Source organism: Amphimedon queenslandica, unplaced genomic scaffold (genome assembly GCF_000090795.2).
Source record: "Amphimedon queenslandica unplaced genomic scaffold, v1.1 AMPQUscaffold_13401, whole genome shotgun sequence".
NCBI classification, from domain to species: Eukaryota; Metazoa; Porifera; class Demospongiae; order Haplosclerida; family Niphatidae; genus Amphimedon; species Amphimedon queenslandica.
The window spans coordinates 142885-153134 of record NW_003546363.1 but is presented as its reverse complement, the minus strand read 5'-3'; the positions used below and the strand labels follow the sequence as shown (position 1 = coordinate 153134).

Here is a 10250-nt window from a genome sequence, read left to right as displayed (position 1 = left end):
TCATTTATACAGTCAAGTATTTCTTTCCTGCTCTGTCAAATAAGAGGAGCTTCTTCGCCTTTTGAGTCCTGCTCTCGATCTCCTCGCCACAAAGAAAGCAAGCAGCAACCATGACTTTCACGTGGGATACCGATAGTGTGCGTGTACGTATACGGACCGACATTACGTCAGTTGACCACGTGTAACCGCATCCGGTTCACCCAGTTTTGGGTGAAGCAGAACGAAGAAGGAATGCTCAGTTGACCAGACCCTCCCGGAGGCACGGAGGGTGTGGTCTGGCTACGCGAGACTACAGTTTCCGACAGTTTCTTATTTTACACGAGACCACGAGATATTTTTATAGCCTTAATAACTGCTGCATGTATACAGCCAGATTTGCTGCATGTAATCTATAAACCTAGTTAGCAGGGGCATACCCAATGCTGAACAAATGGTCTCTATGATAAGGAGCATCTATACTTTTTATACTTTTACGAGGAGCATCTATACTTTTTATACTTTTACGAGGAGCATCTATACTTTTTATACTTTTATAAGGAGCATTTATACTTTTATGTTCAAATGTATAGTCTATTTTGCTACACTTTGATTTTCAGCAAACCATAAACAGTAAAATGACTGCTCTTCATAGACAGCATTCATTAATTTAGAACTGTGCTCAATCACAGTCTATTGAAGTCCCTGTTGGTCAACCCAGTGTCATGCTTGCTGTCTCTTCAGAACATTATCATGATGCCATTTCAGCTGTATTCTGTGTCATTGACGCCATTAAAGCATCTACTACAATATGGAAGAAGGCATGTCCATCATTTGTGTTTTGTAGTATGTAGTCCTAGAGTACTACTATATAAACCACAGTCTTATTAATGGTTATTTATTTTAACACCTTTATATATATATATTGGTGGTATACCATTTGTATGGCTTCATCTATATGCATTCACTTGGTTTGTAGGAGGTGCATGAAGATGGCGAGGGTCAATGGAAAGCCAACAAGGAGTGCAAATGGCTTAATGAAGATAAAAGAGTACCTTAGAAATTAATTTTTAATATTTTTTCACTACTATTTATATTTATAAATTTCAATAGAGTCTTGGTTCATTTAGCAGCAAATGTGCAAAATCACTGCTCAGTCTGTGGTCGTTCCTTTATCCACTTGCTTATGTTGGCATCAGCTTCAATGTTCTTCCTCAGACTAGCGAGTCCAGAGAAATTTGAAAGCACTTCTGGATGTCCCTTTAAGACATAATCCAGAACACAATAGAGCTGGAGATCAGGCCACGTCAGACGACCACAGCAAAGATACCCAGTGGAGGCTGTCAATTCGTTCAGCTTTCCAAAATATTTTGGAATTACTTCCTCAGCGAGACGTTTCTGGAGCTCTTGCTTTCTTGTCTCGTCTTTTTCATAGTGGACTTTGACCAGCTCGTTACCAAAATCCATCATAAAGTCAGATATGTTAGCTAGATGGGCATTGTCCCATGCATTAGACCCAGCCAAGCCATGCTTCTCTCCCAAATATCGGAGGATGACAGTACTGCCTCCAAGCTTCTTTCCATCTTCTTCCAGGACGGGCATGACTCCAAATGGGGTGTTTGGCTTCTCCTTCTGCCAGTCTTCTCCTGCTAGGCGAATGTCCTCATACTTGATCTCTTTGTGTGCGAATAAGAGTCTCACTGGCTCTACTGCTCCTCTCATTGGGAAATAGAAAAGTTTATAAGTAGCCATGTTTTTCTGAAAAACGATTCTGAGTGCAACTTTCTTCTTTCACACGAGACCACGAGATATTTTTATAGCCTTAATAACTGCTGCATGTATACAGCCAGATTTGCTGCATGTAGTCTCTAAATTTAGTTAGCAGGGGCTTATCCAATGGCCAATGCTGAAAAGCACCAATACATTTCAAACCGAAATGGCCCGTGATAGGGAAAATTTTTATGCTTCATGTTCAAATTTTGCTACAATGTGGTTTTCGGCAGACCATATGTAAAATGGCTGGGTAGGCATTGGTATAGTATTCATTAGTAGACTGTGCTATCTCACAGTCTATTGAAGTACCTGTTGGTCAACCCAGTGTCATAGTTGCCGTCTCTTCAGAACTCTGTCATGATGCCATTTTTGAGCTATATCTTATTCTTATATCATTGATGTCATTATTACTCATTAAGGCATCTAGAATACAATATGAAAGAAGGCATGCCTAGTACTTGTGTTTTGTAGTACAAGTAATTTGTTACTTCAGGGAATTTCATGTTATATAGTAGTTCTAGAGTACTACAATATAAACCACATTCTTATCAATGGTTATTTATTTTAACGCCTTTATATCAACTGTGTACTGATGGTGGTATATCATTTGTGTGGCTTCATGTATATGCATTCACTGGGTTTGTACGAGGTGTATAAAGATGGTGAGGGTCAATGGAAAGCCAACAAGGAGGGCAAATGGCTCAATGAAGATAAAGGAGCACCTTAAAATCATATTTTTTGCTGCTATTAATAATAATTTTGTTTAAAAGAAAAATGAAAAAAGGTGTACTCAGGGAATAGGAATCAATAGTTACTAATCACAATAGTCTTAGTTTGTTTTTAGCAGCAAAATGTGCAAAATCAATTCTCAGTCTCTGGTCGTTCCTTTATCCACTTGCTCATGTTGGCATCAGCTTCAATGTTCTTCCTCAGACTAGTGAGTCCAGAGAAGTTTGAAAGCACTTCTGGATGTCCCTTTAAGATATAATCCAGAATATTGTAGAGCTGGAGATCAGGCCATGTCAGACGACCACAACAAAGATACCCAGTGGCGGCTGTCAATTCATTCAGCTTTCCAAGATATTTTGGAAAGACTTCTTCAGCGAGACGCTTCTGGAGCTCTTGCTTTCTTGTCTCATCTTTCTCGTAGCGAACTTTGACCAGCTCATTGGTAAAATCCTTTATAAAGTCAGATATGTTAGCTAGATGGGCATTGTCCCATGCATTAGACCCAGCCAAGCCATACTTCTCTCCCAAATATCGGAGGATGACAGCACTGCCTCCGAGCTTCTTTCCATCTTCTTCCAGGACTGGCATGACTCCAAATGGCGTGTTTGGCTTCTCCTTCTGCCACTCTTCTCCTGCTAGGCGAATGTCCTCATACTTGATCTCCTTGTGTGCGAATAAGAGTCTCACTGGCTCTCCTGCTCCTCGAGCTGGGAAATAGAAAAGTTTATAGGTAGCCATATCTTTCTGAAAAACGAATATGAGATTCTGAGTGTTTCTAACTGCAAGTTTCTTTTTTCATACGAGACCACGAGATATCTATGTTTTTATAGCCTTAATAACTGCTGCATGTGCACCATTATACATTTCAAATGGTCCCATGATAGCAGGCCCGTAGCCAGGGGGGGTTCGGGGGGTTCGGACGAACCCCCTGTTGTAGCTGCAAAAAAGTTTTAGATTAGCTCCTGTCATGAAGAACAGCACTGCAAAAGCAGGATTAGCATTTTGGCAGCAGCGAGAAGCACAGATAGCCATTTTAGCTGGTCAGCACATGGCTGAGACGTACGCGTAACTTAAGACCACGCCTTAAGACCACGCCCATTTTCGTTTAAATTTTTGATGCGCGCTTCGCGCGCAGCAATTTCCGAACACCCTATTTCAAGTTCCTGGCTACGGCCCTGGATAGGGACCATTTTCATACTTTATGTTCAAATGTATAATCTATTTGTGCACCTGGGCAATTTTGGTAGACCATATGTAAAATGGCTCCAAATGCATTGGTATAATATTCATTAGTAGAACTGTGCTAGCTCTCTCACAGTCTATTAAAAGTCCCTGTTGGTCAACCTAGTGTCATGGTTGCCATCTCTTCAGAACATTGCCATGATGCTATTTCAGCTGCATCTTATGTCATTGACGCCATTAAGGCATCTACTACAATATGGAAGAAGGCATGTATTTGTGTTTTGTAGTACAAGTCTAATAATTGTTACTTAGGGAATTCCACGTAACATATAGACATTATACTGAGAATAATTCTCATGCTGGTTCTGTATTGTATGCACATTGTGGTAAATATCTATAGATGTACCGGTATATGTCTCCTCTTGGTTTGTTGGAGGTGTATGAAGATAGATAGTGAGAGCCAATTAGTGCTGGGCGATATATCAAAACTCACGATATTTAATCGATATAATGCGGTATCGATACTTATCAATATCGAAAAAATTTGAAGAAAATATCGATAACGAGGCCACGCCCACAAAATGGTTACATAACCTTAATAAATGGTTAATTAACTATAGGAGTAACATCTCAAAAATTACTAGAATGTATTTTCTTGGAAAGTAGATGAAGTAGCTGAAGTATTATGAAGCCAAAGAATGTTTTTATAATGTTTTTCAATAATAATTGTTCTCAGAAATAGCTTTATTTAGCCATTTTAGTAATATTAAAGTTAATGGGTGTGGCTTAATAACTTATCGATAAAGAATATCGATATCCTCATTTTTAGGCAATATCGTGTCATATCGTATCGTTTCAAAATTTTCAATATCGCCCAGCACTAGAGCCAATGGAAACCCAACCAGGTTGAGGTACTTTATTTTCATTGCTAATATTTATAATAAATTTTTATAGAATTGTGTAGCTAGCTATAAATGAATGAGCAAAAAGCCTACAGAATAGTCACTAATAATAGTCTTAGTTTATTTAGGAGCAAACATGCAAAATCAGAACTCAGTCTCTGGTCGTTCCTTTATCCACTTGCTCATGTTGGCATCAGCTTCAACGTTCTTCCTCAGACTAGCGAGTCCAGGGTAACTTGAAAGCATTTCTGGATGTCCTTTTAAAATAAAATCCAGAACACAAAAGAGCTGGAGATCAGGCCATGTCAGACGACCACAACAAAGATACCCAGTGGTGGCTGCCAATTCGTTCAGCTTTCCAAAGAACTTGGGAATCAATTCCTCAGTGAAACGTTTCTGGAGCTCTTGCTTTCTTGTCTCATCTTTTTCAAAGTGGACCTTGTACATCTCAGTGCTAAAATCCTTTATAAAGTCGGATATGTTGGCTAGATGGGCATTGTCCCATGCATTAGACCCAGCCAAGCCATACTTCTCTCCCAAATATCGGAGGATGATAACACTGCCTCCAAGCTTCTTTCCATCTTCTTCAAGGACTGGCATGACTCCAAATGGCATGTTTGGCTTCTCCTTCTGCCACTCTTCTCCTGCTATGCGAATGTCCTCATACTTGATCTCCTTGTGTGCGAATAAGAGTCTCACTGCCTCTGCTGTTCCTCGGCCTGGAAAATAGAAAAGCTTATAGTTAGCCATGTCTTTCTCTTTCTCAAAAAGACTGAAAAAGTGGTGCCACGAGATATTTTAATAACCTTTAATAACTGCTAGATTTGCTGCGTGTATGTAACCTATAACTACTGTAATAGCAGGGACATACCTAATACTTAAGTGCAGCAATTATACATTTGAATGATAGGGAGATACTGGTAGATCATACTAGATACTTGTGTAAATGTCTAGTCATTTTGCTGCACTTTGATGCAATTGGTATAGCACAGTGCTCATGCAGGTTCTCTTTAAAGTTGTGGCTCAAAATTTGATTGCTGTAGTGCAATGTAGTTTTTAAAATTTGTGTGGCTTCATGTATATGTTTCCTTTTGGCTTGCAGGAGGTGTGTGAAGATGGTCAGGAACTAAGGATCAATGGAAACCCAACAAGGTTGAGGGAGAACCTTAGAATTATTTTAATTGCTAATAACTATAATAAAATGAAAGGCTACATGATGAGCTATGATGAGGAAAAGCCTATGGGATCAAGATAAACAATAAAAATTAGCTCAGAATCATTGGTCAGTCTCTGGTCGTTCCTTTATCCACTTGCTCATGTTGGCATCAGCTTCAATGTTCTTCCTCAGACTAGTAAGTCCAGAGAAGTTTGAAAGCACTTCTGGATGTCCCTTTAAGATATAATCCAGAACACAATAGAGCTGGAGATCAGGCCACGTCAGATGACCACAGCAAAAATACCCAGTGGCGGCTGCCAATTCGTTTAGCTTTCCAAAATATTTTGGAAACACTTCCTCAGCGAGACGTTTCTGGAGCTCTTGCTTTTTCGTCTCGTCTGTTTCGTGGTAGACCTTGACCAGCTCATTGGTAAAATCCTTTATAAAGTCAGATATGTTGGCTAGATGGGCGTTGTCCCATGCATTGGACCCAGCCAAGCCATGCTTCTCTCCCAAATATCGGAGGATGACAGTACTGCCTCCAAGCTTCTTTCCATCTTCTTCCAGGACGGGTATGACTCCAAATGGCATGTTAGGCTTCTCCTTTGGCCAGTCTTCTCTTGCTATGCGGATGTCTTCATACTTGATCTCTTTGTGTGCGAGTAAGAGTCTCACTGGCTCTCCTGCTCCTCTTATTGGGAAATAGAAAAGCTTATAGCTAGCCATGCCTTTCTACTTGAGACTGAAAACGAGTGGATGATGAGTCTTCTTCCCTAATTACTTGGCCTAGGGCTTAATTACTGCATTATAAAACAGGATATCCATTACCCTCAATATCTACATCAAAAAATTAATAATAATACTAGACGAATGTAAAACATTGAAGGGGCGAGCCTAAGCAAGTAAAGCAATGTACATACAATAGATATTGACAGACTAACAATACTCATGACAGTGCAACTTAAGCAGCTCAGAACTTGATTGAGTGCAGTGTAGTTCTTGACCTACCTTTGTAATCAAATCAAGTTTAGCAATTGGAAAGGCAACTGTAGCAATGTAGTCCAAGTTAGTTCAGGCTTAGACTGACATTCAAAGTCGTTCACATCAATAAAGATGGCATGCATACCGTATAGCGGAAAATTTTCGTGGCCCAAAATTTTCGCGGATTTCGCGTTTTTTTCAAAATCCACGAAAATAAAATCCGCAAAAATTGATTTTATACGGTTTAAGATGGCCGAATTGTAGAAAACCACGAAAATTAAAAGCCACGAAATTGATTTTTGGACGGATCCACGAAAATTTTGGACCACGAAAATTTTCCGCTATACGGTATCTGCTTTCTTGACATTCCTTGCCGTTGCTTTGGACAGTAGTATGCGAGTACAGTAAGTTGAATTATCAGCAAAAACAAGTTTCATAGTTACTTTATTGCATCTATAACCTTTCCTGGCTGTTGGAGAAGCCTTTGGACAGAATTTCTGTCATATTTTGCTGCTAGAGCCTAGAAAACTCATGACTTTTCCCCGTGTGTTGGTCGCCATTTTATTTCATTGTGGCCACTCCCATTTTTAATGAAATATTGAAAACTGAATTTATATACCCTTTTCAATGCATAGCATCTACCGTATTACGCATAAATAGGGGTGACGTACGTGTACAGACAGACAGACCATAGATGGACAATGGACAGACAGACAAACATACTCATCTCGTTTATGTGGGGCTCGCTCAGGCTCGCCCCAATTAACTAAAAATTATAAATAGAGGTGACGTACGTGTACAGACAGACAGACCATAGATGGACCATGGACAGACAGACAAACAGACTCATCTCGTTTATGTGGGGCTCGCTCAGGCTCGCCCCAATTAACTAAAAATTATAAATAGAGGTGACGTACGTGTACAGACAGACAGACAGACCATAGATGGACCATAGACAGACCATAGATGGACCATGGACAGACAGACAAACAGACTCATCTCGTTTATGTGGGGCTCGCTCAGGCTCGCCCCAATTAACTAAAAATTAATTTTAAAAAAGATCATTCTAATAGATCTATCTAAGAGTACAGAACTAAAATAGATAGTTTAACAAGTTAAAATGGTGTCTCGGGTCGTTCCTTCAACCACTTTGCAACATTTTCGTTGGCCTCCACGTTTGCCTTAAGCTTGTCCAAATTTGGGAACATGCCTTTGACTCCTGGAAACTTCTCGTCCATACCTTGAAACATATGAAAAAGCTGGAAATCAACCCAAGTGAAGCTGTTACCAAACAGGTAGCCATCGGTTGCGAGCTCATTGAGCTTTCCAAGATACTTGGGGACCAACTCCTCCTGCATTCTCTTTTGCAACTCTGCTTTTTTTGTCTCGTCTTTCTCAAAATGTAGCTTAATAGCTTCTGTCAAGAAATCATTCGTGAAATCAGATATGCTCGCAATTTGAGCATTCTCCCATGCATTGCTACCAGCAAGACCAAACTTCTCACCCAAGTAACGCAATACAACAAGACTCCCTGCTAACTTCTTTCCTCCCTCTTCAAGGACTGGCATAGATCCAAATGGTGTCTGGGGCTTGAATTCAGTCCACTTCTCTCCTTGTAAACGTATGTCTTCATACTTGATTCCCTTGTAGGCAAAAAGAAGCCTAATTGCTTCAGCTCTGCCTTTGCCATTAAAGTAATAAAGCTTGTATTCAGACATCTTCTCAACTATCGAGTGAAAAATCTCCAAGGGCAAGGGCTGAAAAAATTAGAGGTCAGAGGAGTGAAGTTGTCACCTCTAGATCATTTTGATAAGAGCACGAGATAAGCAGGGGTGTGGCAACTTGCATGTATTTATAATAATTTTAAAGCAACAAAAATGTCAGAGACTTCAAAATTGACTGATATGCACATACTCTGGTGGGATGATTCAAATTTACATAACAGCTATTCTTGTTATGTTACTCTAATAGTAATTAGCTATTGATTATTGTTCTACTACTACAAAGTTCTATATATCAGTTTGTGGTCGTTCCTTCAGCCACTTGGCAATGTTAGGATCAGACTCCACATTCGAAATAAGTTGCAAGAGACCCGAATAACTTTCAAGGACTTGTGGCCTTTGCTGTGCAATCCCAATAATCATATAATACAAAAAGATATCAGGATAGGTGAGTCTATTACAGCAAAGATATCCGGTGCTTGTAGCCATCTCGTTTAACCTTCCAAGGTACTTTGGAACAGTTTCGGCAATGAATTTTGCATCCAGTTCCTTTTTCTTATCTTCGTCCTTTTCAAATACGACTTTAATGAGTTCATTTGAAAAGTCGTTAACAAAATCAGCAATATTTGCCAGCCAGGCATTCTCCCAAGCATTGCTTCCAGCAGCACCAAATTCTGGCTTCTCAGCCAAGTAACGCAATACAACAAGACTCCCTCCTAGTTTCTTTCCTCCCTCTTCAAGAACTGGCATAGATCCAAATGGTGTCTGGGGCTTGAACTCTAGCCACTTGTCTTTAGGTATACGTATGTCCTCATACTTGATTCCCTTGTAGGCAAAGAGGATTCTGATTGGCTCTGCTCTGCCTTTGAATGGAAAGTAATACAGCTTGAAGTCAGACATGTTCTTTTTAATTAGAGCCCTTAATAATCTTATCTGTCTTATACGCTGTGGTTAAAGTGTGGTAAGAATAAATGGACGTGTTGTTTTAAGAACAGCATATAATTTTTTAATAAAGAAAATTCTAAAAAATCAATCAATCAATCATAAATATAGTTATAGAGCAGTTACCTAAGCACACAACTAGACTATTACTAAGGTTAAAAAAATCAATTTCACTGTAGGCTCAAAGTCCAATGCATCTAGTAGGCAGACTGGGGACGGTCCTTAATCCACTTTGCAATGTTGGGAAGATTTTCTATTGTAGTCGTCAGTTTCTTCAAAGACGAATAGTTGTCCAAGATATTCGGCATGACTGCAACAATCCACTCATAGAGCTCATAAAAGTAAAAGTCGACCCAGGTGAGCTTGTCTTGGAAAAGATATCCACCGGTGGAGCAAAAGCCATCCAGCTTGCCAAAAAAATTAGGAACTTGGACCTCGGTGAAATCCTTCGTTACTTCTTCTTTATTGTCTTTGACACGGACAAGCTTTAATATGGCATGCTCCAGGTCTTGAAGAAAATTGGCAACACCAGCAATCTGTGCGTTCTCTATAGGATTGGCCCCGGCCAGATTGAATTCAGGGCGCTCGGCAAGATAGCGAGGGATTACAAGGGAACCTGTGATTGAATGCTCTCCGCCATTGAGCTCAAGAGTTGGCAGGAACCCGTACTGGGTGAGAGGCTTGAGTGCTGGCCAGTCTTTGTTTTCAATTCGTTCATCAGTGTATGAGACTCCTGCCTGGGCGAATAGGTAGCGAGTTACCTCCCCACGGCCTCTGATGTTAAAGTAAATGAGCTTGTAAGAAGTAGACATCTTTACAATCAGCAGAGCGAGCAGCAAAGATAAACTCACCTACGCATATTATTGCATGTGTAAAAAAGGCGTGGCT

The 10250-nt window shown here is 40.0% G+C and overlaps 7 protein-coding genes across 10 annotated transcripts in view; all 7 read right to left on the bottom strand.

The window, feature by feature from the left end:
* The window catches only part of LOC100641298 (glutathione S-transferase-like), a 1242-nt gene extending 859 nt beyond the window's left edge, over positions 1-383 (bottom strand). The window contains exon 1 of one of the 2 annotated variants that reach the window (XM_019996730.1): positions 300-383. The gene's annotated coding sequence lies outside the window, so the exon portion shown is untranslated. Of the gene's footprint in view, positions 1-295 lie in introns of both variants that reach the window. The other variant, XM_003386718.3, reaches the window with a different exon arrangement.
* A 627-nt stretch (positions 384-1010) lies between these two features.
* Positions 1011-1864, bottom strand: LOC100641172 (glutathione S-transferase-like). Its single transcript, XM_003386717.2, has one exon. The coding sequence runs from the start codon at positions 1726-1728 to the stop codon at positions 1123-1125; it is 606 nt and encodes a 201-aa protein (XP_003386765.1). The 5' UTR covers positions 1729-1864; the 3' UTR covers positions 1011-1122.
* Positions 1865-2472: 608 nt separating this feature from the next.
* Positions 2473-7390, bottom strand: LOC100641045 (glutathione S-transferase-like). 3 transcript variants are annotated; one of them, XM_019996723.1, is made up of 3 exons: positions 7160-7390; positions 6139-6555; positions 2473-2910 (listed from the first exon to the last, which is right to left on the bottom strand). In XM_019996723.1, the coding sequence occupies exons 2-3, from the start codon at positions 6442-6444 to the stop codon at positions 2611-2613; spliced, it is 606 nt and encodes a 201-aa protein (XP_019852282.1). In that variant the 5' UTR covers positions 6445-6555; positions 7160-7390; the 3' UTR covers positions 2473-2610. The 3 variants fall into 3 exon arrangements, with proteins under 3 accessions (XP_019852282.1, XP_019852281.1, XP_003386764.2); XM_019996722.1 differs by lacking the exon at positions 7160-7390 and adding an exon at positions 6727-6851; XM_003386716.3 differs by lacking the exon at positions 7160-7390 and having other exon boundaries at positions 6139-6606.
* On the bottom strand, positions 4576-5379 carry LOC100640922 (glutathione S-transferase-like). The gene has a single exon (XM_003386715.3). It carries the CDS (start codon positions 5310-5312, stop codon positions 4707-4709), a length of 606 nt encoding a protein of 201 aa, XP_003386763.1. The 5' UTR covers positions 5313-5379; the 3' UTR covers positions 4576-4706.
* A 354-nt stretch (positions 7391-7744) lies between the features above and the next one.
* On the bottom strand, positions 7745-8517 carry LOC100638262 (glutathione S-transferase 1-like). The gene has a single exon (XM_003386694.3). The coding sequence runs from the start codon at positions 8415-8417 to the stop codon at positions 7815-7817; it is 603 nt and encodes a 200-aa protein (XP_003386742.1). The 5' UTR covers positions 8418-8517; the 3' UTR covers positions 7745-7814.
* A 43-nt stretch (positions 8518-8560) lies between these two features.
* Positions 8561-9391, bottom strand: LOC100640669 (glutathione S-transferase-like). The gene has a single exon (XM_003386713.3). The coding sequence runs from the start codon at positions 9318-9320 to the stop codon at positions 8709-8711; it is 612 nt and encodes a 203-aa protein (XP_003386761.1). The 5' UTR covers positions 9321-9391; the 3' UTR covers positions 8561-8708.
* Positions 9392-9400: 9 nt separating this feature from the next.
* Positions 9401-10234, bottom strand: LOC100638134 (hematopoietic prostaglandin D synthase-like). Its single transcript, XM_003386693.3, has one exon. The coding sequence runs from the start codon at positions 10172-10174 to the stop codon at positions 9560-9562; it is 615 nt and encodes a 204-aa protein (XP_003386741.1). The 5' UTR covers positions 10175-10234; the 3' UTR covers positions 9401-9559.
* Positions 10235-10250: the final 16 nt, after the last annotated feature.